Source organism: Oryzias melastigma, linkage group LG9, assembly GCF_002922805.2.
Source record: "Oryzias melastigma strain HK-1 linkage group LG9, ASM292280v2, whole genome shotgun sequence".
NCBI classification, from domain to species: Eukaryota; Metazoa; Chordata; class Actinopteri; order Beloniformes; family Adrianichthyidae; genus Oryzias; species Oryzias melastigma.
The window spans coordinates 22,137,988-22,165,375 of record NC_050520.1 but is presented as its reverse complement, the minus strand read 5'-3'; the positions used below and the strand labels follow the sequence as shown (position 1 = coordinate 22,165,375).

General features: G+C 37.3%; 1 protein-coding gene across 2 annotated transcripts in view; it reads left to right on the top strand.

The window, feature by feature from the left end:
- adgrv1 (adhesion G protein-coupled receptor V1) overlaps positions 1 to 14,506 on the top strand; it is a 93,257-nt gene extending 78,751 nt beyond the window's left edge. For both annotated transcript variants that reach the window (XM_024275121.2, XM_036213592.1), the window contains 4 exons: positions 3,786 to 3,907; positions 9,215 to 9,400; positions 11,002 to 11,179; positions 14,086 to 14,506. In XM_024275121.2, coding sequence (XP_024130889.1) covers positions 3,786 to 3,907; positions 9,215 to 9,400; positions 11,002 to 11,179; positions 14,086 to 14,204 — 605 coding nt within the window. In that variant the 3' untranslated portion in view covers positions 14,205 to 14,506. The remainder of the gene's footprint in view (positions 1 to 3,785; positions 3,908 to 9,214; positions 9,401 to 11,001; positions 11,180 to 14,085) is intronic.
- Positions 14,507 to 27,388: the final 12,882 nt, after the last annotated feature.

Below are 27,388 nucleotides of genomic sequence, written 5' to 3'. Positions count from 1 at the left end.
GTGCCAAATCTACCCTTTGAGCAATCATCTGTTGGACATCGGGAAGTCTACAAGAACTATTTTTAATGATTCTTAATCAAATTCAATTCTTTAAAGCTTGTGTAACTCTTCTCAAGTTGTGTTATTGGTGTAAAGTCATGCAGTTAGGAAGCACACTCAAAATCAAGTGTATTTAGTGATGATTTGTTCCTTTTTTCTTAATTTATTGTTTTAATAAATCAAATCTCTTGCTCGTGTGAGAGCTAGTTTTAACAGCTGCTGACCTTTTAACAAAGCAGCATGTTTGTCTCAACTACAGGCCCTCTACTTGGTTATTCTTTCACGCTGAGAACCCACGCTGATCAAATATAAACAGGAGCCTGTGGAGAAAAGCAGCTCCTTGTTGAGTAAAAGTTCCTAGAAACTCCTGGAGTCGGGAAATTGCTCCATAGAAGATGAAAGGATTTAGTTTCTGCTTCATTCTGGTCTGACAAACTGTGACTCATGCGCATGGCTTCATTTATACAAGCTTTCCAAAACAAACGCTTATAATTGTGTTTCAATTTCCCCCCGATTTTCTACTTTGGCCTTTGCAGTGGCGTCAGATCAGACGGCTGGTCAGCATTTTGCACTTAGGGAACATCTTCTTCCTTTTCCACAGACTGGAATGTGCTTACATGAAGGGAAAATTTACCAAAAGGATCTAAAAAGTTTGCTCTAAGAAACAGAGATGGAAAAGCTGTGGACTGTTTGGAGCGGTGGGAACTCCTGAAAAAAAAGATCATAAAAGAAGTAAATTTAGTGTGAGAAAATATACAAAATACTGGATCAGGTGTTAATCTCCCTGAGGCTGTGTGTGAAATTACAAACACCTATTTGCAGGAAAACAATGTCAGGGGGCCGCTTTAAATAGACAAAAAAGGGGAGAGGCAAGTTGAAAGGGTAAATAAGGAAAACGGCTTTGGGAAAAGATGCATGAGTACAGTGGAAATGACAGGGAATGGAAGTGACACCAAATTTGTGTCCTGTGGAACATAACTGTACACTATGTTCCATATGAAAGCACCAAACTACAGCTTCTGACCCAGCTAAATAATATAGATTTCTTAGCTTTGAAATCATAATGACAAAAAATTGTTTTTGGGAAAAAACAAAGACAAGTTACTGTTTTTGCTTTCTTATCACCAATGCATTTTCTTTGAACAGGTCTGCAACCTGAGGCTCCAGAGCAGTACGCAGCTTTTTCTCCATCTATTGTGACTCTTTGGATTTGAGGGAAAACGCTAATTATTTAAATAATTAATCGGGTTGCAATTTTGGTTACTTTATTTTACAGTTATTAATTTAAAAACATTTATTATTATTGTTTTACATTTTGAAAGAGCCAGATAACTGATAAAAAAATACTCTAAAAGTTGTTTCTGTATTACGTTTATAAATATATATTTATATACTTTTATTTGGATTTCAATCAAATCTTGTCTTATATTAAATAGAAAAAGGAGAAAAAAATGAAGGCACACCAAGTCATATGGATGGAAACAGTTTTGTTTGACTTTGTTTTCTTACATTTTTAGTTCAGCAGGAGGATCTTATTTGACACAGAGGATGTACTTTATTTTGAAAGGAACTTGTATATATGCAGTCAAAAGTAAAGGAAGTAATATATATATATATATATATATATATATATATATATATATATAAACTATAACACTGTTATTATTCAATAACTGCAAATATTTGAAAGCTACATTTTATAAATGAATGGCTTAATGGCCACAAAAACATAAATAGTGTATTTTTTATAATGGGGGAGGTGGAACTTTGCAGCTCTCACTGAGTTTTGGTTTGTAACAAATCGGACCAAAAGCAAACTCTAGTTGCTATACAAGGCACAAGCATACATATATTTTTGCTGATAGGTTTTATTATAAAACTGCCAAACAGTTCAAATACAAACAATGCAAAAATGTGTGCTGAAATAAGATGCATTGCTACAACGTGACAAAACAACCTTGTTTGATGGAGCTGCCCAACCCAGGTTCTTAAGATATGCTAACCTCCCTTTCTCAAGCTCTGCTTCCCTGTTTACCTCTGACCTTCTGACTCACCTTTTTCCACAATCTGATTGGCTGAACACACCTTATCCAGGTAATCAGCAGCAAGCAGGGCAGGAAGAGCAGGAAAACAGGGTGGGAGGTGGAGATTGTGCTCCATAACATTTTTGCAATCCTTGTGTTTTTTCACTTTTTAAGTCTACCTGCAACATGTACATTTACATTAGGAACCTGATCCATCCACATCACAGAGAAACGATGGGGTCCAGATGTTTTACATTAATATAGAAAATATTTCTGAGAATCCTGTAGGCCAGGGATGTCCAAATGCAGGCCTCGTTGATTAGAAATGTTTTAAAACGAATAAAAAAGAAATATTAAAAAATACTATTTTCTTTCAAACAATATTGTTTCATAAATCAATAAAAATACCAGTGCAAACAGAGGGATTATTTGGCTGGGAATACATCCAGCAACTTCACTCATCAACAACTAATATTGGAACATGTGCAGAAGATTAATCTGGTAGACCTTCATGAAGCACCGTCATACAGAATTACATTCAGGAATGCCACTAATAACAATACTGTTAAAAAACACTTTCCTGATATGGAGCGTGCATCTTAGATTCTGACTGTTCTAGAACACACCATTAAAATGAGGAAACACAAACTGAAGTTATGAATTCTTAATAATCTAATCCCATTTGTTACCTTTTGTTAAATAAATTGAGTCTACTATTTAGAGTGATCATTCACTTTTCTGATTGCAAAGACAAAATCCCTTTGTTGTGATATGATAAAGTGAGGCAAATAAGGTGGTGTAGTGGTTAGCACTCTTATCTCACAACAAGAAGGCTCTTGTTTAAACCCCTTTCTGTGTGCAGTTCAGTCTGCATGTTTTCTCCGTGCATACGTGGGTTTTATCCAGGCTCTCTGGCTTCCTCCTAGAGTCCAATAACATGTTGGTGTCTCCAAGTTGTTCTTAGGGGTGAAAGTGAAAGATGGGAGTGTGCCCTGCTTTCACCCATTAGTGGCTGGAATAATGGACAATGGATTTCTGCTTTCTGCACACTTTCCAAAGTAATTTATACTGAAGAGGCTGATATATCTCCAAAGAAGATCTGATTCCAACACAAAACTATAGTATTGTTTTTGTTTGTTTTTTTAATAATGAATTTTGCATTTCCTGACTGGATTCTAAAATCTGTTTGACCAGCTTGTGTTTGCAAAAATGGCCGTATTCCCTGATTATATTATGAACACTTTCAATTCCTCTAACTGCAGCAGCAGCGCCATTAAAGCCAAGCAAACTAAGTTCTGGGAGGAGAGAGCGACTCCTAAGTGCACGATTAGTTTTTTTTGTGTGTGTGTGGATCAGTTCCTCTTATCTGCTCTCGTGTGTCTCCTTTCCACCTTTGGAGGCTTTAATCTGTGTCCACATAAGTCCACACTCATCCCACATGGATCCAGAAGAGCCGAAATGACACAAACCACCGAGGCTGTAAAAGCTGATTCTTTCTTGTAATACAGCCCTCTGGTCCTCTAATCGTCCCATCATCCCTTCATTCTTCTCACTGCCTTGTTCATGGGATTATTGGACCTTTCAAAAGTCTATCTTTGGAATAACTCTTACAGAGCAACTAGAAATAAAGCATATTTTAAAAAAAATCTTTGTCATTATATGATTCATATTTATGATGTTCTCTGTTTATCATTAAAATCGTCTTGTGCTGTTGCATTTCAGAGGTTCCTCTGGTCCTCTACCTGTTTCTGCTCATCTCACTGGTCTGGTTGTGGGCGGGGCTCCACATGGGCTACAGGTACCTGTGGATGCTGATCCTCTATGTCATCTTCAACATCCTGCTGGTAAGTCAGATGAGATTCCTCCCAAAAGCCCCTCTTTTTTATGGTTTGTGATAAATTCAGACGCAGCCTTGGGCAACATCTCATTGCTGTGTTTCCAACTGTGCTCTGTGAATGCAGAGAGAGCACACAGTGTGAATTAATGATGCGGATGTGATGCAGCTGATATGCTTGTTCCCTGATTTCTGAAAGATCTTGAAAGTGTCTAATGGAGTAATCCAGATTGTTTGTGTGTAAGTGTGTGTACAGAGTGAGGCAGCGGAATACATGAAAGAGGACAACTTTGCTTCACAGCTTCAAAACAAAATTGGCCTGAGGCCTGCAGAAAAAGCCTCATCTCACCAAGGCGCACCTGCTTCTATCTCCACCTGTCTGTGCTTTTGTCTCCTAATTTTTTTTTCATTTTTATCATCCTCTTTTTCGCTTAGCAATTCAAAGTGTTATTGAAGATAAAGAAAAAAAATATTAAGATCAAGCTACATTTATTAGTTGTCATCACAACTAAAAAAAACATAGACAAAAAAAAAAAAAACAGACAAAATACAGAACTGAAATGCAGGATTTACTGCAAAACACAAATCAAAGAAATGAAACAACATTTAAAACATCACTTTTATGTTTATTGTGCATAAAATCTCTCACTTTTTTATCATTCTATTAATATAACTATTGTTGTTCAGTAGAGCTGGGCGATTCTGAGCATTTGGGTAGCGATCTGATACCAATGTCGATATTTTTCCTAAAAGCGGTGAATGTAAAATTAACCTCAAAATTTCAGTAGATTCCAATCGCAGTGAATGGTTTTTTGCAAGTTTCCCTTTTTTAATTCCTTGCTAAACATAAAAACAGAATTAGGACATTCTTTTCAAAAATACTTTATTAAAATAAAAACTTCTTGAAATTAAATAAAAAAGTGAAGAAGTAAATGCAAAACAGTCAAAAAACAAGTAACTATACAAAAAATAAATCAAAATCTTCAAAAGTGCAACTGGTAGAAATATACAGTAAATAATTAGCCTTTGAGAAGAGTGGAGAGTGGAAATATCAGTATCTGTGAGTCGGTATGGATCTGATTCCAATTCCAACTTAAGATCGATAGTATTGATATTTTGGATCAATCCGCCATGTATACTGTTCAGAGAAAAAAAATAAGGCAAGAACAAATACCTTATACCATAAAGTGGGTCAAATCTTAACTTTAAACATACTGAAAATTCAGTGAAAAGACAGTTGTGCTTGAAGGAATCCTTGCAGACTGTATTAGAATGAAGAAATACTTTATCTAATTTTACGAATTAGTTACCATCGTGCTTCATACATTACTATAATGAAATGGGAAACTTGAATTCAACATTATAAACATTTTTTACAAAAAAACATCACTTTCTGCTAATTACAAATATCTGTTCAAGCAACCCCTAATAAGGCTTGGCGAGGTTTATCAGTGAATTTGTATAATTAACAAAACAAAACAAGCCACACAGGGATTTAGATTTGTGTTTATGTCTTTATGCTGTTTCTTTCCTCTACAATTAATAGACGTTTGCATCCTCCACTGTAATTTTCTTGAACGCAGCGTTTTGTTGGACCCAAAGCAGTCTGGGGTAGTGTGCGGTGCTACATGGCAGCTGCATGCCAAAGACATCAGTGCTTCACCAAAGCAAACCTCTTCTGTTGGCACAGAAAGTGATGAGGAAAAACAGTCCACACCGGTGGTCTGTGTTGTATTTAGCGCTCGTTTGTGAGCTCCAGTTTATCCCACTCTGTGACCTCATGTCGGCGGCCTGTTCAAGTCACAACACAGCTGACCTCAGTTCATTACACCCCTCCAGTAGATTTGTAAAAAAAGAAAATGTCTAGTTACGGTCTGCAATTCTGTGATTTAACACAGTAAAGGTTACAGGGCTGGAACATAATAACGTCTGTTTTCTTGCCATCATAATAAGTTTATGTTTTATTTGTGAATTTTGGTGAGACCATGGAAAAGTTTCTAACCTTATCATCTCCTCCTCACCGTGTGATGCTGGTGATTAGTTGAAGTCTTTAACGCTGGTTTTTTTTTTTTTTAAGTGGCTGCTGCAAAGTACTGGACTGGATTTGTTTCCTCCATGCAGTACATTTTCCATGAGGAGAATTTTCCATATTTACCTTGTTGTTCCTGTGTTTATGAGGCACGCCACCCTGCTGCTAATTGCTGCAACATGTATTAAGCAGTAACAGATGCTAGAACTGCACAGATGTTACAGCTGAATGTGGTAATGTTGCAAAACTCTGCAAACAACCTGTGGTTTCCAGAAAAGCTTTTCGCAGAATCAAACTCACTCCATCTCGAACTTTTCTCTTTAACCTCTGAACTTGATTTAAGCTCGCCCTATCCTGCCGATAAGCTTTGCATCATCTTAAAATAGCCACAGCTGTGAAGCAGGACCATTCCTCATCATCCCGCTTCCTCCCTCAACCTTCTCTAAAAATAGAACACAGGATAAATAACACTCAGCACTGATGAAGTCAGCATTTCAAGGCAAGAAATGAAAAATATCTAGGAAAATTAGATTTTTTTATGATTTTATGGGAGAAAAAACACTTTCTGGTGAGTGTCTGTGCTAAACTATTTAAGTTAAAACCATTAAATTGTTAGCAGATGTTTAAAATCACAGTTTAAACTGCTTCACGACCTCAGTGCTCTTCATCTTCAACGACCTTCTCTCCACTGATCGGGGAACGCTTACATAACCTGCCTTTCGCAGTCAACCTGGTTTATCAGGCTTCCTAATTATCTGAGCTAATCACCCTTAGTGCTGCTCCGATGGAGCCGCATTCACAGACGCGCACGACCAGACAGCACACACCCAGCTGCTTCTTGCTTTGTGTTTTATGTGATCACAGGGAGGAAAGTTCATTTCCACCTTTAACGAATTACAAAGAAAAAGTAAACAAGAAGCTAGGACAGTGGAGTCACTCTCCACAACGCCACACCCAGCCTCTCCAAACACTGGATCTCCAAAGAGAAAAATCCCTTTTCGTTTGCACACTCCTGCTTGTTCTAAAAAGGCTCAGTAATATATTGGCAGCATAGAGCACAAACATTTATAGAGATCTTTGAGTAAATCCCACTAGACGACGCTCCAGCATTTTATAACGTGTACGGTTCTCCATGTGTTTTCCAGCTGTTGCTGAGCTTGTTTCCGTCTTATTGTGTAGATGCTGCAGTTTTACAATTCTATCATAAACACAAAATGGTTTCCATGTATGGCTCCTGTTTCCTGGTAATGTTGATTGTAACCAGCCACACTATTGGTTGACTCCAAGGCTGTTTGTCGTTGGCTGTGTCCTTCATTGTTTTGTGTGGTAAAAGCGACCGCACATGACAAATTCAAAGTTAGATGTGAGTTATGAAGAAGTGGGAATTTTTTAATATGTCACTATCAGCTGTTAAAACAAATTATTCTATAGCATAAATGCAAACAGCTTGAACAAGTACGTCCAAAGTCTGGCCTGTGGACCACCTTTAAATTTCAACCGGCCCGCAAGTTTCTGTCATAAAATCAATGATACGCAGCCCCCATCACTTTCTAAAAACTGGTTGTAGGATTTCTTGAGGGTGATTGGATAAATTTCGTTATAAAATGATGCAAACCTGCACTGTGAAATAGCTGCTGTAGATTTTACTGTAAATTAGTGGCAGCTGGATGTCAGTAATTACTGTAAAGCATTTTACAGCTTTATTACTGCAAAATTAAATACGATAGAATTTCTGTGTCCTGTATTTCATTTTACAGTAATAAAGCTGTAATATGAGTCACAGTACACAAAAACTCTATTTTATTTTAGAAATATATAACTGTAAAATGAAATATAGTAGTTTCTGGCATCCAGCTGCCAGTAGTTAGAACAGAAATTATACTGTGCTTCCTTTTTCAATGATATTTCTGTATTTTAATTTTCTGGGTTTTTTTTTTTTTTTTACTGTAAAAAATATATGGTAAATAAAATGTATTCTGGTTCACAGTAACCTCGAAAATACAGTAGTGACAAGAGAAATTCCCACAATCCATAAGTTTTTACAATAATTCCCACAGTTCAATAATGTTTACAGTAAAATACTGTAAAGCCTTTGTAAAGTATTTTACTGTTAACATTGGAGTAAAATACTGCCCAGTTTATAGAATTCCATTGCAGTGTGTGGCAACACTACATAAACTGAATCTTAAGAAAAAAAAACTATTTTTTTAAGATTTTTTTTCTGTCTTGCAAGAAAACTGTCTTATCAAGAAAGTTTTTCAATAGCAAAATTTTAAAAAATGTGTCTTACAATTATTGTCTTAGACTGAGAAGTCTTGGTAAGACATTTTTTACCCTATTAGCAGATTTTTTAAAGAAAATTTCTCAAATTACTAGAATTTTCAACTAATTTCCAGAGAATCTTTTGTTGCAGTCCATCACTGGACCCTTCTGTGACACTTTCTAACAAATTCCTAAAATGTTAGCAGTAAACGAGATGAACAAATGTGTTTGATCAACACCACAGTGTTTTGTACTTCTGAATATGATAATTATTTGTTTTATTTTTCCTGTTCACTGGGTTAGAAGTTTACAGTTAGCATTTAATAGTGAATAATTAGTAACATTTCATGTCAATAAAAGTTTTTTTTTCCAGACTTTTTCTTTAAATACAAACTTCACAGTAATTTAGATAAAAATGTATTTCTGTTCTATGAGAAGAAATTAAAAGTATTTGATTAAAAACAAATTATAATAATAATTAATTTAATGGTTCAAAGAATGGTTGGCCTTCATACATTTTCCCCTCAAAGTTTCAAAGTTTGCATTCCCTAGAGCTAGAGGCTTGTTCATGTCATAATGTACAGCAGTTTTTCATGCCATTTTAGATCAAATTAGTCTGTCAGATTCTGTTTCTGTGGGATGAATCCTTCCTCCCTTCGCTCTTGTATTCTGCACATTCGTCTGTTTGCGTCTGCCGTCATTCCCCACTTCACTGATGTGAAATGCGGGACGGCCTCGTGGCATTTACCACTCTGGTGTTTTTGTGTAATTCACATCCTGATGCTGTTGACAGAGGAGATGTGGTAATACTAGTAAATGGAGGCAGGAGAAATACCAGCGACGTCATCGACCAGGGATGAAGTAACTCCTCTCCAATCATAGTGGAGTCTCTTGCTGCTCCAACATATAACAACTTAGAAAAAAAAAAAGTTTAACCTAAAATATTTTTTTAATAAAAATTGTTGTACATGTACAATTTTTTCATTGACTCCATTCTTTTTGCTGCTTTTCCTTCTTTCCTCGCAGGGCTTATACGTGTTTGCCGTGTACTTTATCATGCACAACCAGCTGTGGTGGCCTACCAAAGCTAGTTACACTGTGGAGATAAACGGCCAAGACCGTGCCGACTCGGCCTTCCAAGGGGGGGGACCCACTACTGTGGGAGGCGACATCAGCAAGTCAACTCAGAACCTCATCAGTGCCATGGAAGAGGTACACAAACATTCAAACACAGCAAAACTTTATCAATCCTCACAACAACAGGATTTTTGAGGACATTCTAAAATAGAAAAGAAATGTAAAAATCCCAACACATGCAGTTTATCCCAAATCTTGAAGGAATGTTTCTCTATCAGTGTTAATTCAGCACTATAAGACATAAAAGTCACTTTTTTTAAATTGATAACCATTTTTTTTGTTCAAATCAATAAAAATAAGTGACATTTTTGTAGTTTATGCAAATTTATCACCTATGAGTTGACTAATCTTTTCACATGACCTACTTCTACTTTCCTACTTTCCAGTAAGTTGAGTGCTCACATAGTAACAACAAAATGTTTTTTTTTTGTTACCAAAATTTAGAAAATGTTTTGCAAATTTACTCAATGTTTTTTGCTGCTGTCCCGGTCGGTTTTTCCTTCTTTTTTTCTTTTTCTGACCTCATTCCCATGGTTCTGTCCCTGCATCATGTGTTTCTCACATAATTTAAAAGAGCTTATACAATAAAAAAAACCGATACATATTATAGGTGCAGGTTCTCGCCTTACACTCACACTCATTAAGTAACTTAAAATATCTGGGAAACTACGAGTGTCACACTTTATCAATCCCATTATTAATGGTCCCTTTTGGGACTTTTCCTCCAGATTACATGAGAACAAGTAGTGAGAATCGCCCAGCTGATGAAACTTCTGGGCAACTTTTTTTTTCTCCTGAAAAACGCCCTAAAAGGAGATCTATGAAGTAAAGAAGGGGGAAGGTTCAGCAGCGTTGTGCTCTTGGGAACCCTCCCCTCCGTCTGATCTCTCTCGTCACGCAGTCCTTCTAATCTCTTCTGTTCATCGGCGCACACTCAAACCTCTCAGAAACTACCCTGTCACAGAGATAAGACAACAGGTGGAGAATTAGACCTCTGATAAGTAGTTGGACTGTTATAAACGCAGTAAATATTAAAGGAAAAAGCATTGAAAGAAATAATTCCAGCCAATTGGTTTCATTCATTCCCCTTCAGAGTAGATATGACAGTTTATAGGTGCCTGGTGGTGCTTAATTCACCTCCCCAGAACACTCTGTACCAACCAAAGCCCCACATGGGTCTCATGCTTGTATAACATGCAGTAAAAAAGTTTTTGAACAATTGAAAGCAGTGATCTCATCTGGCTCAGAGTGATCAAATTCAAGAATTTCATATTAAATCTCTAAAAAAAAAATAATTGTATTACTCTCTCATTTGTTCCCCTTTCCCACATTCTCTCATTCTTCTCATAAAATAGGGTTAGGATGTTGTTGATCTCACCCTTGGACTCTCTGTGTTTGCTGGCCTTAAGCCTTTTAGGTACTTGGAAAGCTTCCACTCACAGGTGTGCTCATTGTCCAAGTTAAATATTACTGTCATTGTTTATCAGAGTGCATGTGACCTGCTTTTACACTTAAGTTGTTTTTGTCATTAAAAAGAAGTCTTATGAGCATTTTTATTCTAAATGTGATGCAACTGCAAAATTCTACCACCCTAAACGTTATCTTTTTTAGATTTGTGGCAGTATTGAAAGTGGTTTTGTATGTTGTCTTATCTTTGATCATGTTTGGTGTTTTAGTTATCAGCTGACTGGGAGCGAGCATCACTGCGGCCGACTATTCAGCCTAGCAGCGCGTTTAAGCCCAGTCCTGCGATGGAGACCTACGCCACTGAAGGAAGCTTCATCAACCCCAACCTGGTCACGGCGGACGAGGAGTCACAGGAGTTCGATGACCTCATTTTTGCTTTAAAAACTGGTGAGGATTGTTATTTTACCTTAGGGACGTTTAACAGCCTGCAGTTTTCAGCTTGCACAAGAATACTGCCTCAAGTATCCCCCCCCAAAAAACAACTTTTTATCTCCTTTAGAAAGCTGTAAGTATAAAACAACCATTATGCACCCTCTGACAATGCACAATGGTTTTAGTTTAACCAGAAAGGTCAAAATAACTTGAGCACAGATTGCACAACAGTAAGAAAAAAAAGACTAGGGAAACATAAAAAGTTAACTATGAAACCCAAGGATAAATCCTTGGATTTAATTCAGTAGTGTGATCATCATGAGTGTTGATGGATGGATGGAGTATCATCAAAACTATCCTTCTTATCCAAAATAAAACTTTTAAAAATTGGTTTTGGCTAATTCAGATTAAACATTAACAAACAAAGTTAAATTATTAAACATTTGGACTGAATGCTTTACATTGTAGAAGGAGAGTTACTGCCACATGCACAAAAACAAGGAAAGATGAAGAGGGGCTTTCTCATGTGTAATGTTCATAATAAATGCTTTTTCTGAACCTTAAAATAATATGAAATATATGTATTCTTAGTACTAATGTGCAAGATCATGCAAGACTTTCCTCCAAAAAAACAGTGTCGTACCATAATTCAATTGAGAACATCTATTTTTGAAATTCCTAATCACTGTTAGCATTTTCTTGTTTATTGCTATGGAATAAATAACCAAACAAGTTTTTGAATGTAGTGCTGACGTGATCAATCTACCATGACTTTAATTATTTAATCTAAAAATAATAGTTTATTTGAACCTTCTATTTGCAGTGAAAAGCCTCATTTTGACATATTCTGATTTAAATTTATGGCACAGTAAAACATCAAAATACACCTAAAAAGTGGCTTAATGAAGTTCTCTTATTATAACAGACTTCCAACCTTTACATCTACACCACCAAGAAGTTTTTTTTTTTTACCTCAAACATTTGGGGAAGAAAAAGAAGAAAACATCAGATCTAAAATGCTGTAATTTAACACATAAAACAGTAGCTAAAACTTTCTGAGCAATTCAAAAAATATTCACCACAAACTAGACTTATTAATACCATAATATATACGTTGACACACCTTATTCCACAGTTTACTGCCCCAAGAGATAAGCCCTCCACGTATCCCATTAGTTTATGAAAAAGAACACCGTCAGGCTTCTTCCCTTACATAATAGATAATAGATGTGGCTTTATTTTAGGTTAGAGCCACAAAGTCACACATTGATGATGTCACAGGGACATCAAGACATGTTGCACTGCAATTTAAAGGCCCGTTTTCAGATGACTTCAATTAAAACGTTCACTCAAGTTAACAGTTGGACTTTTATATTTGAGAACGCAACAATAGCTTTAGATTAAAAATTAGATTAACACTGTTTTAAAAAAATTGTGCTTATTTGTTCATAATTAATTAATCGGGATCAACACGATAATTTCCCCCCTCTACTTGGATGAGCAGAAAATCTGTGAGCTTCCTCCATATTGAGTCCATATGAGAGTTGGACAAACTGATCTATAAGTAAATGGAATGTTTTCTCATGATTCGCGACCTTGATTTGAGAGGAATTTAAAAAACTTTACCATAATCTTGATAAGATGTTGACCTACATGTGTGACTCCAGTACAACAAAACTTGAATCCATGGAAACAGTCAAAGTAGAAGTCAGTTGTGGGTTCAAGCTGATGACATCTGTTAATAATGGATAAGCTTGAAGGATAGGGTTAGGCCTATAATTGAACAGAGCCCCCCCCCGCTCCTGTTCCTCTTGAGGTGGCAGATGTGTGAATGTGATTTTTTTTTTTTTCTTTTTTTATGAGACTCCATTTGTGCGGCCATAAGTTGCTGTGGTTTTGGAAATTGTATCTGCAGCAAACTCAGCACTATGAAGTCATAAATCCTTATTAATCAGACAGCAATGAGGAAAAGCTTTCAAGATTGAAATAAGTCCAGGCTCTTGGCCTTTTGTCAGTGGTATCAATATAATATGACTTTCCAGCACTTGATACTTTCTTATAAACAGTCAAACGTTTTTGAAATGTTATTAAATCATGTGTTACATTTAGCTTTTTCCTATCCACGTCTTTGCTTCAGCTCAATTTCTAATCCTAATTACATAATAGAAAAACCACACGATAAGGGTCAGGAAGCAGGGCCGTAGTGAAGGTCTTTACGCTCTTAATTTGGTGGTTAACCATTAACGTTATACTGTACATCAGTGCAGGGAAACACATACTCTGCACACTTATGTAGCACTGAACATAGATCATTAACCCAGCATGACCTGATGTGTAACATGTGTGCCTTTTATGTCTGGAGCTCAGCAAAAAAATGCTATTTTTGAGAATTTAAATCAAAAATTTGGACAAAAAAAGTAAGTTTTCGATTAAAATATGACAGCAAAGCTGTGCAATCATTTTTATAGTCAGAGGTTGAACTTTGCACACATGTTCTAAAAAATGGGGTTAAGTGCAGGAGGACAATAACAGATGTCTGAGATCATTTTAAAGCAGATTTTCTCAAAATGTGTTTAATTTGTTTGCAGGTTTGGAAGATACCACTACTAAGCGTGTGTTGTTCATAGAAGATCAGACAAATGACTTCTTACTAGAGATACGAGTCATTTAGTCTGATTGTCTATCTGTGACGTTACTTCAAAGACTGTTGGTCCGCTCACATCTTTGTTACCATGACTTTCGTAGATACAGGAAAGTACAATGTGCTTCCTCATAAAGGGACAGTTACATAACACCACAATGAAAGTAAAACAGGTGACACCATTTTTATGGAAGCTGATATGAACCACCAACATACAAATGATAATGAAAAACAACTGACATTTAATTTAAAAAAATCATTTTTTTTGCTTTATTCTCAGGAACCGGCCTTAATGTCAGCGATAACGAATCTATCCCTGGAAGCCACGATGGAGGGAGCGTTACGAACTCCCAAATCGTGGAGCTGAGACGAATCCCCATCGCCGACACACACCTTTAACCGTCTCACCTCACACAGAGCCCACGTCTGCTGTTACTTAATAATTCTTTACGAAACAGTATTTTTTTATTGTGAAAAAGCCTTTGCACTAATGGATCGTTTTCATGTAGATGTTATTTTTTACTGCTGAGCATCCATGTAGACACACAAGGTTTCTTGTATGTTAAAGTCTTTTTCTAAATGTCTATTTTGTTGTTTTCTGTAGTGACTTAGATAAGCAGATGTGCCCCAAAGGCACCGCCTCTGCTGCTGAGGATGTTTAACATTCTTAATAAATAATGTACCTCATATTTAATTTTAAATGTTGCTGATTTCATTGCATTTTCACACACGTAGCCTGGGTTCACTCCAAGGCTTATGCAAGATATGTTCAATAGAGGGGGGTCAGAGGTCACATCTGCATGATTGATGGGCTGAGAGGAAGATTCCTACTGCACAAGAATTTCACAAACTAGTCTCGCACCTCATCAACCTCTGCAAGTCTCTGCAGATGGAGAGAAAAAAATCCAGTTTTTTGGGGGAAAAATCCAGTTTATAGGAATTTTTTTTAGTTGTTTTTGTTTCTTTACAAAAGAAATTCCAAAGCTCCATTTCAAGTCCAGTGCTTTAAAAGTACAACCGAATCCTTTACCTTAACTCACTTCACCCTCCACAAACAAACGGACATCGATTGATTCTCCCTCCTGCAAGCAAAACTTTCACTTTTTACACATGAGAAAGTTACATTTTGTCCGGTCAGTGGAACAGCCAGTGTTTCCACACTTTGAAATCTATAAAATCGATCCATCTGTACATCCATCAGATATAAATGCAGAACTTATATATTTCCAATTAAAAAATATGTAAAATTTGGGGTTAAAAAATGAAGACACTATTTTATCTGAAAGTAACCTAGCTTGCAAGATCTATTGACTGATATATCTTAACATAATTGTTGATTAAAAAAAAAAGATGATTAGTATTTTTTTATTAGACGTTTTAATAAAGATATCTTTAATTTTGGCTGAAATTGTTTCTTACTATAAACTGATGGGTATGGTATGTGAGAAAACCATTGTGAATACTTGAAGAGATAAAAAAAAGAAGCTGACCTCAGGTCAGACCGGCTGATAAGAACCTGTACTGAGTGCTGAAAAAAAAGCCTGCTAAAGCATTCCACGGGGCATATTTTATAGGATTTATCAGTTATGTAAGAAACCACATGTAGTCTTGCACCGTGTCCACTACCATGCTCTGCACATATCTAAAATTCTTATCAGCAGCAGAGTCTGATGGAGGCCCTAAGAGGTCAGGAGCTAACTTTAGCTAGTGCCTTATTCCAGATGTTATATATGATCTAAATCCAGAAAATCCTCAATATGCTTCTCACTTAGACCATATTTTAACTCAAAAGTTTCCCGCTTCACTTAAAATGCTGATTCTGAAACAGATTAAACAGATTAATTCTAATTTTATATTTTTTCAATATAATTAGGTGTTATAATACTTCCCTATTCATTTTGCAATTAAAATGTGTAACATTGATTGGGTTTCATTCTGATTAATCTTAATGAATCTGTAAAATACCACTACCCCTTTAAGTAAAGAGGCTTAATGGAGAAAACTATTTAAAACAATTATTTCTGAACATTGTTTTCTTCTCCAGAACGTTAGTTTTGTTCCATTTGACTCTTAGTCCAAACTATTTTTAATTTTGCCACACTAGAAAACTAAGCTTCTATAATTGGGCAGCCTCTGCACCAATTGATAACAGAGAGTTTTAATTTATGGTGAATTATTAAGTCAGTATGGTAAGACATACAAAATGAAAATACTTCTGAAAATTAGGAAGCAGATCGTCATGAAAGTTCCTGCAGTAAAGCTGCAGTCTATCAGTTCCCGTCACCTCAAGTCGTCTTCTTTCATTTGTGTCGAGGAACATCAGGACAACAAGTAGTCAATTTACTTACTTAATCTTTATTTTCATAAAAAAGATGAAGGAGTTGAGGCTCCGTAACCTGGAAAGATTAAAGTATTTGTTCTGAGATTCAGCTACTTTACATTTCAAAAGTGTGCTTTGCATCTTTGCGGATGTGAACTTTAGCAAACAAATACTACCTTTCTCTTATTCTAAATGTATTCTTCACAGTAAATATCAGTCTTTATTTTTGGAAGTCTCAAAAATACAGCTTGTACCAGAGGTACAATTATCTAGCGAAGGTTTTGCTGTTAAAAGTGGTCAGAAACCACCACAAGTGCAAAAATAAAACATGTGCCAAGGCTTCCTAACCCGTGATGTGAAAGGAGAAGTCAGCATCCATGTGAGGAAACGCACTTTACAAAGGTTAGCGCGCTGCTATTCATCAAAAGTCTGTATTTAATTACTTCAAACATGCCCCTTTACGAGCGTGGTGTCCATCCAGGACCAATTTAATCAACCAGTAGACTGGCTGTGACGTCTATGAATAACACAGTCATCTGTTGAAGGATGATTTAAAAAGCACAGATGCTGATTAGAGACTTTCAAGTCACTGAGGTTATTCCAAGTCAGTCGAATGCAGTTCATGAAATGTGTTCAATGCAGATGATCTGTGGATGAAACCGTTTCAATCCTTTTCAGTCATCACTCAGCAGGAAATGTGCTGAGCAGACAGACGTCTCCATCTATTACAGCCGAGTGGGGTCAAGATGAGAACGTTTCCACTGCTGATTTGCATTTATTACACATTTATCGTGTTGCTGGAGTTCATCACATTCAGGAAAACAGGCTTCAGGATCAGACGGTCCACAGAGCCAGCAGAAGCGTCATCTGTACATTGGATCAAGTGAAATGAGGACAGAGTGCCTCTAAGCAACAAAAGAAGCAGGAAGTAAACATGTTTAAATGAGACGGCTGAGGACAGGCTGTTTTTCTGCATGTGTTTGAGTAATCTACACGTCCACAAGCAAAAACAGGCAAACGTGGACTCGTACAGCATGCGCGTGTCAGCACAAGCCTCTGTGAACATTATGTTGCTCCTCATTACCATGGCAAATGACGACCTTTTCTATAATGAGATCAGAGAGAGCTTCTCTGTCTGTGCTGTCCAAAGAGAATTAGAGTACCTTGTCATCTACCATTAATTAGGCAGCACTCATCACCATGACACTGTTGTTTCTGACATTAGAGCTGTTCCTGGAGGATGTCTTGTACCTTCAGCAGAGCCAAATTAGGCACATCGCTCCATAACACTGAGCAAGTGTTTATTCCTGGATGATTAGGAGGAGACTTTGGTCTTCTGCAATCAAATCTGGACATACATGAGCTGCACTTCAGTTTACACTAGTCATCGGTATCAGAGGTGTGTGTTTGCTCAAGTACAGCACTTAGGATTACATTCATAGATGACTTACTCCCACAGGGGGTGTACGCACCATAGGGAGTTTTAGACCTCATATCATGTGATTGGTATCTTTTTAATATACAAGTGTGGAGACTATGTTAAATAAAACAAAAGAAAGCAAATATCTATTAAAAAATCTGGATTTAAATGGAAGAAAACATTTGTCGACCTTCAGAAAGCCAAGAAAATGTTTTGTCATTTTAAAACTAAAGAACTTTTTGGGCATAAAATGTGTTTAAGGCCAAAAAAATGTAAACAAATTAGAAATTAATACACAGAGAATCTAAAATTAAAATGTCATTAAGGATTGCTTGATCTGTCAAAGGAAAAAGTTTAATTTTAGCAGTAAAAATACAATAACAAAAATATATATTTTTTTAAAACATAAGACAAGAACTGTCACAATCTTCTAAAAAATAAAAAAATAAAAGCATAGTATATTTTGTTAAAGTTAATCTCAGAGCTAAGACATAGTTTGATTGGCAGCTTTGTACATTTGCCAACAATAAAGTTCAGATTATGACTTTTTCTTTGTTTTCTTCATGTAAAAATTCCTAATTAGACTTTTCTGAACAATGATTTTATGTCTGTGGTGTTTTTCTAGTACATAGCTAACAGCTTTTAAGTACATCAATGTGTTTGTTTAGGTTCCTTTTTTTTGCATGTTGTGAGTAAACCACAAAGTTCACTAACTCACTTTCAACTCTCTGGCCTGTCCCTTTCATAACTGTCACTCAGTCAGTCATTATGACTGATTATATCACACAAACTGCTTTAACTGTCACAAATTGACATCGAGCCCTGAAAAAACTCATAATACCACCTGTGAATCAGAGGGTTTTACTTCCTAGAGACTTAAAACAAGCCCCGAGTCAGTAAAAACCACTATGTAAAATGTTTGCATCTCTGAGGTTATTGTGCTGCATGAAACTATTTAAAGCAAGACAAGATATCGGATAGAAAACCCTTTATCATTGTAAGAGTAGAAACTTAAGCCACATCTTGCATGTATGTTAGGGGTCATATAATCATAGACCTGCATGCAGCTGTGCTGATTGCAGATTCAAACCAGCTGTGATCAATTAACAGAAAACAAAGATAAAGTGATACAACCTTAAAAACTACTCCAATGAAAGTCTTGTTTTGGGTGTTTTTAGCTTGTTCTTGTAGCATTTTACTCACAATGGAGAACATCTGTCAAGAATTTTAGGATTAAAACTCACATTTTAAGCATTTTTTTATTCAAATTGTTGTAAATCAGAACAAGACACAAAAATACTGTTGAAAAAAGCTTGTTTACTCTGTGCTAAGAGTTCCGACCACAACTCAGAGGCAAATTTATAATGAACTACTGCAGAAACTACTGGATATTCTAGAAAATTACACTTTTTTTTAAAAAACTTTGGCTAAAACCATAATCCTTAAAAAACATGACATAATCATAATTTGAAGGCCACTGGGAACACTTTTAAAAAAGATAAAAAGAAGATTGCAGTGGATCTTTAAACTAAACCAAAATGCCAAAAGATAAGATTCAAGAATGTAAACCCAGCATTAAATGGTCCTGATGCTGAAAAGGTGTTCAGCATTATCATCAAGCTGTGACTGCAGTGTTTGACTGTTGGTATGAGCAGGTATAGCGATGAGATCTGTGTCGTTTTTGGAGTTATGGTGAAACTTTTTAACAACTTTTCTAGAAATCTTAACTGGTCAAGACAAAATCCTTTGCCACACTAATGACTACAGAATAATCATCTCTAAGCAATTTCTTAGTAAGGAATGTGTTTCTTGCTGGAGTTTTGTTTCAGAGTCCAGATAATGATTTTTGCTTTTCAATAATAGAACTGAATGCAAAATCATAGACTCCAGAGGGCCTGTAATGACTTCTCTTGGGTGAGTAAGTTCACCTCTGCAAAAGACAATGTTATGTAAAATTGTGATGATGAACTTTCTTATTGATCAGTTTAAATGCATTTTAGCTGCAGCATCACCTGAACCTGCTTTTTTTTGTTTGTTTTTTGTCCTATACAACCTTAATGTTGACAAAAGTTGTTTTTCTCTTTATCTGACAAAGATGTATCCAGAAAACAACTTATATTTGGATCATCACAGTAACTTGAAATGTCATGTAGAACAGCACACCTGATCCCAGCCACTTCAATCAGTATTTAAGCTCTTGAGGATGGAAATAATCAGAATTAATTTCCTCTCTTCCCAAATGTTGTTTGTCCTGACATGGAAAAATCTCCCTAAGGTGAGTAAACAAATGAAGTAGACATGATGGCATGGGAGTCAGGAGGTTTCCCTCATAGATGTATTATTGTCTGCAGGTAATTGACACGGACAACAACAAAATAAAGTGGTAAAAGTGTAAAAGGGATGAGGTGGAGAGGGAAACCACTCGTGTGACCGCGATGGAGACACATTTGACCTTAACAAATGCAAGGAAGTGACACATCTGAGGGAGAAAGTCATCATGTCACACTGTTTCCTCTGTGTGTGCTCAGCCAGTTTCAGCTGGTTTGATCCAGCAGCAATATGTCATGAGGCCGAGTGACCAGCCCAGTCAGGCCATGAACAAAGTCAGCGATTGTTGTGTAATGAAATGTCAGAGGCAAGGCAGTCTGGGTGGCACACAAGAAGAGGAAGCTGTCTGAGCAAACCACACACCACAGAAACCAGAACAATGGGCCTCATCTGGGCTATAAAACTATTTTAAATATGTATTTACTTCTTTTAAACAAACCTCTCTGTCACTTCATGGGTACCATGAAAAACTTTACCGGGAAGCATTCAGTCAAAGTTTGGATCTTTTAATACGCCGCGTGCCTCGCGGGTCACAATGCTCGCAGTCGCCCACCTGTTGTTTCATATTTGCAGGCAGAGAGAACAAGAACCCAACGTGTGAATCAGAGGCGCTCCATTACAACGTGTGGGTGTTTGTGTGTTTAAAACAAAAATTACTCATACTTTTATGGGGTGAATGAGTTTATTGGAGTCAGCTGGTAAATAAAGAAGGAAACAAGCAAATTAAATTAAGGTTTCCCACGTGAAACTTCTTGTTCTTTCTGTGTGTGAAATTATTTAAAAATGATGATAAACAGTTTGTTGCTCATCAGAAAGGACAATATGTTAGCTTTATTTGGCAAAAGTCATTTTGGTTTGCTCCTGTTTTAGACATCTGGTGAAAAAACAAAATGTTTTTCGTTTGGATGAAGTTGGTCTTTTTGTATCAGGATGTGGTGAGACAACTGAAATATATCACAAAATGGTCTAATCTTCATAGATGATGCATATTACTTTCCTTCGATTTGATTTGAAAAAGAGAATCAGTAGAAAGGGTGAGAAGAGAGATCAGATTGTGTTTTTGTGCTTCTCTTTTCTCTCTGTCTGCACAGCCCCTGCAGCCCTTCTGATCTGAAGCTGCCAAAAACTGACTCAGATAAAATAATAGAGACCTTTCAGGTCCTGTTTCTTTCTTTTTTTTTTATTAGTATAACTGGGAAGCAGCTCTTGATGATAAAAATGAGTCATTGAACCGGTCCTAACCAGAGCCGGCAAACTTTGTTTTTAAGTATTTGTCAGACTAAATGTCCTTTAAAACCTTTAAAAGGTTAGAGGAAACATTTATTTATTGTAATTTTTTGTCAACACTTTATGAGGAAGTCTACACTTCATCTCTTTTCTTATCTATTCAAGCTCAAGATTTTATTCAAAGAAGAAAGTTCAAAATTATGAGCAAAAAAATTGACGAAAACGGCTAAAGTAATGCTAACTAGTACATCTAAATTACTACAGTAACAAAGCAGATATAAGGCTAATTTGAATCATGATTAATCCCTGAATTTTCCAGAAGGGAAGGTAAGCCTCCCCTACCCAGCAGGGTTCACCAAAACTCTGACCGGACAGAACCGCCAGCCTCCCTCCAAATCCTCTTAAACCTTCTGAAATATAATCTAGAGCACATGTGTCAAAGTCAGGGCCCGGGGGCCGGATCCGGCCCTCCAGGTAATTATATCCGGCCCTTCAGATCATTTATTTTATTGTCATTAATGGCTTATTTCTAACTTATATAATTTTGACTAAATAAATTTTTATGGAGAGTAAAATATTGAAAGGTTAGGGTGATTAATTCTGGAATGATATTCTTTTTATGCATAGTAAACTTAAAAAGTTAAATTTTTTAAAGTGCTAAACACTTAGTTTTTGTGTGTTCAATAAATGATTATCCTGTTCGGCCCGCGACCTAATTTGTGTTTTGTATTTTTGCCCCCTATGTGATTGAGTTTGAGTTAGATTATCAGAAATTTCAAGATTGTTTTCTATTAAAAGAGAGAACAGGGTGTTGCTTGCCACTGAAGCTTCTTATTGGCTAAATACACCTGATCCAGGTAATCACCAACAGATAAGGCAGAGCTTCTGGAAATCCAGGAGGAGGTCATCCCCTGAGGTTAGGAGTTCGGCACACCTCCTTCAGAAGAACTCAGATGAAACTTTTCTCCCAACACCGTTTCTCTGTTGTGCAACACTGACATATTTCCAGTTGCTGCAGAACTATTAACATTTCTGCAGCTCTCATTTGGCTAAGATTTATATCTTATACAGCTCCCATCAAATTGTCATTGGCGCACAGCTGGAGGAGTTGTAAAACGAGCATTCGGAACACGCTGATGGAACTGCGTGCTTGGAGGTGTCTATGTGTGCTTGTTCCATGTTTAGCAACACTCTCAGTCCTATCCAATCTCCCGATCCCGCGTTACAGACACCAGCTGGAGGGCAGACACTGTAGTTCATAACCCAAGGAGGGAAAAAAATACAGGGTGTATGAGTGGGGGGGCAGATGCCAGCCATGTTCAGTCCGGTTCAGACAGGGCAGATGGAAACCTCTGGAACATGAGAGCTGGTGTCGCCCAACAAGCTTATAAAGGAGAAACTTAGGACTGGTGTTTTTTGATATTCTGCTTCACTAAGAGTTTTAGCTTTAATAGCACTGTGACACAGTTGAAACAAGCTTGGTAACCAGTAATAAAACTGCTTCTACAAAAATGTTCTGTACCTAGAAAGAGAGGAAAACACTGGCCTTTTTAAAAACATTTAAAAAAAAGAGCAGGCTTAACCTACTCTTATCTAAATAATTATAAAAAGGCTTTTAAATTAGTCAATAAAATTGACAAAATGTTTAAAAAGACATATAAAACTCTACCACAAAGCATTTTTTAGAAGGTCTGCTTTGATCTAAGACACTTTAATATTTCTTCTGGAAAGCTTTTTTTTTGCCTCATGACCCATTTTTGTACATGGAAATAGACACTGTGTTGTTTTTGGAAGTTAATGGCAAAAAGAGACATTAGCTTGGAACAGGCAACCCTCTGACAGCACGACCTCACAAAACCTCACAAGTTACATCCAAAGAGTGACAAAAAATATATATGTTCAAAATTTACCTGGAAAAAAAACTGTGCATCCGCATGGAAGAACACTGGCAGAGGAGACAGGAGTGCATAGAAGGAGCAGACAGCAGACGGGGAAGGAGGGAGTGTTTCGAAGTTGAGTGAAAGATGTTGAGGAGGTGACAGATTGGATGTTTGGAGGCAGACGGGTAAAATAACAGCAAGAAGCGACTGCAACTCTTGGCCAACCTGCCCGGCGGACCACATGCCCTCTCTAGGCCCCTGCTGCACCTGTTGTTTTTCAGGAGCGAGACACCCCCGGGGGCGGGGGGAGGGCGAGAGGGTTCTCCTTTGCTCTTTGTGACTCAGGAGAATCTGAGCAGCCTCAGAAAGGGAGGGCTACAGCTGAGCAGGGAGTTTGCAAAAGGACCGTGAGGAGAGCGGGGAGGGGGGTGCTATGAGTCAGCCGTGGCTAAAAAAGGAGGCTGAGCAACTTCCACAGGGGACCAGAGGGGTAAAATAAGATGAGCAGCTCCTCTGCTTGGCCTCTCTTCTCCTTGAAACAGGATACAAGACGAGTGAGGACTTTTGGGAAAGAGCTGCAAGATTAGTTACATAGTTTCACCTTGAAGAGTTTACCTGACTGGGAAAAACACCAGAGAAAACAGCTTAATTTTAAGATACAAAACATACATTTTAATTAGCTTGCACTCCAGCTTCCAACTTCTGATGTAATTTGCTTCCTCGATGGCACTTTTCACTTTTTTATTATCTTTGATGACAATTCAGAAGCATAGCAATTCCTACAAACTTAGTTTTGGCATAAATTTGCCAGTTTCAAGCTAAGTTTTACTTTTTGCACAACTTTAGAATATCAACTTGTTCAACTTTGAAAAAAGAAAAACTGCAGACAACAGACTGTGAGGATGGAAAAAGCTACAAGTTGTTGATGTCTGCAAGAGCCAGCAAGGTCTTGAACTTCTGCTGCAGTGTTAGGGTTGGAAACTTACCAGTGTGCGTGAGTTTGAAGAAGGTTGGAGGTGGAATGCTCACCATGCTGGGCCTTCGGTATGACAGGGATGGGAGTCTTGCAAGAGAACATAGCTCACTGTCACTCCGAGTGTCATATTCCTTTACACACTAAACATGGAGAGCCACACGAAGCCATGCAGCTCCACTTAGGACACGTTTAAGGATTTTCAGCTAGCTTAGTCGTCAATAATTGCCACACTTTCTGCTCGTGCATGGGACTTTGGTCTTGAGGACCAACCCTTTCCCAAAAACAAGAAGATTAAAAATGATAAATGTTTTGGCTCTGCAGTGATAATGTGACATATCTGCAAGACAAGGCCAGACTCAGGAGTCTTGAGGCTGAGATTAAAGCAGGAATCTGACATCTGTGTTTTATGGTTCAACAAACTGTCTAAAAACTGACATGCAAGTGAACTTATAAAACACATAGTTTACCTTTAGAAAGTCAATTTACATGATAGCTGACAGAGCTGAGATTACAGGTAAATCAGAATGAGAGCTTTGTGTCACTTACAGCTCTCTGCTTTAATTTCAAAGAAGCAACCCCATTCTAAAACAACTAAAATGTTGCCCTTTTGTGCATTTGAATAAGCAGAAAACAATCATACCTTTCCATTCCACCCTGATGCTGCCTTTCTGTGGCTCCATCTTCTCCTTTAACTCCGTCACATAACAAAAGTCGACATGTGTGCTTGAAAGTGCTCCTCGTGTTTACAAGTGAACTGACACAATGATAAAGGTGGTGGCGAGTGACTATTAATCACTGCTGTACTTTTTGGAAGGATGTACTTTTAAACACAGGTCTCTGAAAAAGCAATCTTCCTTCTTAGGAATGTGAGTTCATGATGCAGAAAGATGTGTATAAACTATGTTCATAATTGTTGGGCTCTGGGCCATTGACGTCTTGCATGCTTGGGATGAACTTAGATGAATAAACCCCAGAGCCTGGATGCTGACAGCTGTTGAGGGCCAGACCATGCCAAAGTGGAAAACAGGGTGGAGGAGGGCCAGCGCTCAGTCTGGAATGGAGAGACAACAATCCGTGACTTTAAAGGCAAAAATATGATTGGCTGAGAAAAAAAAAGTCAAACAAATTTGTTATAAGTTCAAGGTGAAGGGGTAATTTATGGGTGTGGAGTGATGCAACAACCCACTGGAAAAAAGAAGAGTTTGTAATGGTATCATCTATGTCAGACTTGAACAAATACAAGTGTTCATTAATCAGTTCTTTCCTAAGAACTCTGACAAAATACTGCAAGATTAGATCTCAGTTTTTCTGTGAATCACTTTTAAAATTTCATATTTTTTCCATTTTTACAACCACATAAGAAGAAAGTCGGTGTCATAACATCACCCTTTGCCCCCAAGGTGCCTGATTTAATTCAGTTTTTTAACAATGACTTCGTATTCATCTGTGCCCCTCCACCTACATTTTTTCCTTTCTGATACATTTATTCTGGCATCGTCCTCAATCTGGGTTTGCTCCAAGATTAGGGCAGTACGAGCTGTTCCCGTTTCCTGGAATCTGTGTCCACATCATGCTTCAGTGAAGAAACCTCAAAGTTCCCTATGATGATGATGATGTAGCATTAAATAACATGCATTCAAGGGGGCTCAAGCCTATCCCTCCCCTCCCACCCCATTCTGAATGTGCATGGTCACACCAAGCTGTCGAGAACTTCTGGATCTCAGGGGCTTCTGGGTAGTGGGATTAACTGGTGAGAGGAAACAGCTGAGGCCCATGTGGTGTCAGCATTTGCTAATCACACTATCCCTGCACACACAAGCTCGCACACTGCTGCGTTCAAAGCTCCTCCCCTTTCTTTTTCAATCTGTGGGTCCACAAATGCCCCGGTCCACAAAGGTGAAAAGGGGCCAGGGGATTGAGGGTAAGGGCAACAAAGAGAGACTGAAGTGCTTGGTCAAAGCTGGGGGATGTGCTGAGTCATCACTGAAGCTTTACGAAACAGATTTTTTTTTCTTTTTTTTGCAAAAATTTGCATCAAAGCTGGAGATCTGTCTTTAAGTCGTAGATGCCAGCTTTGGTTTAGTGCACCTTCTCTCCAAGACTTTTCATTTTTCAAACATTTTTTAAGGACATTTACCTTTCAAAAACATCCTGATTATGCAACAGGGAAATGACCCTTCTGGTTTTATCGCTTCATGTAATATGTTGCTCTCTCCGCAAGACATAGATCAGCAGGACACATGCAACATCCGGTGAGATCGAACTTGTCGAGCTCCTCCTACATGGCTGTTTCCAAAAGAATCAATAATATAAAACTGGCTTGACGCAAATCTGCCAAGCCAATGCTTCCCAAGAGAAATTGATCGGCTGTGGATGAAGTCAACGAAAGGAGGTTCAGAGTTAGTGATCTGCACCTTTCACAGGTTAACCATCGGTTTAAAGTTTGATTAAATAGTTTAAAAGCCCCTGAAGGATGACTTACTCAATAACATTATAGATAGCATGAAACAACCACCTGAATAACTTTAGAAAAAACTTTAATAAACTTAAAATAACTTTAAATAAAGGTTAAAATAAATAGTTTCATTTAATTGTTCATTCTAAATAGAAATTGCTCAAAATTTGCTATTTTTAGCATTTATCCCAACCATTCCCTAATTGGTGTTGTGTAACTAGTTTTCAAGTGTCTAAGTATGATTTTGCACCCTGTGGAGAGGGCTAGCCAACACCCCTTTCTAGAAAAGTTTAACTTTTTTCTACTGTTTAAACTAATGTTTTTTATTGGTTAATTAGTACACGAGTATATGTGAGAGTGTGAGGGAGTGATTGTCGCCCTAGACAGACTGACGACCTGTCCAGGGTGTACCCTGCCTTCACCAAACAGTAACCAGGACAATCTCCACCAATCTTGTGACCCAAAAAGAGAAAAAAAATAGATTGATATAGGATGCAGCATAAATGAGAATCAAGGGAAGAAGAAAAAACTGGTCGAGTAGCATTGTTAGGCTAATATTAGCTTTTGTATGATGGTACATTTTTATTTCAAATATATTCAAAACAGTTTTGACTTGACTGACTAAATGCTCTTATGTTATTTAAAAAATGGGATTGATTCAATTTGGGTCCCACTTTCAGGCAGGAAAATCAGGTGCTATTTTTCAAACCACCTCTAGGGGCAGAGTTGCATCAATTTTCAGAGATGCTCCAGTGGATTCTGGTAGTCCCCAAAATGAATCTAATGGTTTTCAGCAGGATAAAGCACTGAATTACTATCAACTAGAATTTAAGGATGATTAGTTTACTTTTTATTTTACCTTATTTTTATGTGGACAAACTGTAAAAGCTCAAATCTCAGACAACATATGAGATATAACTGTCTTAAAAACATAAGCTTGCATGATCTGTGTTTTGTAATGCACAAAAGAACAGTCA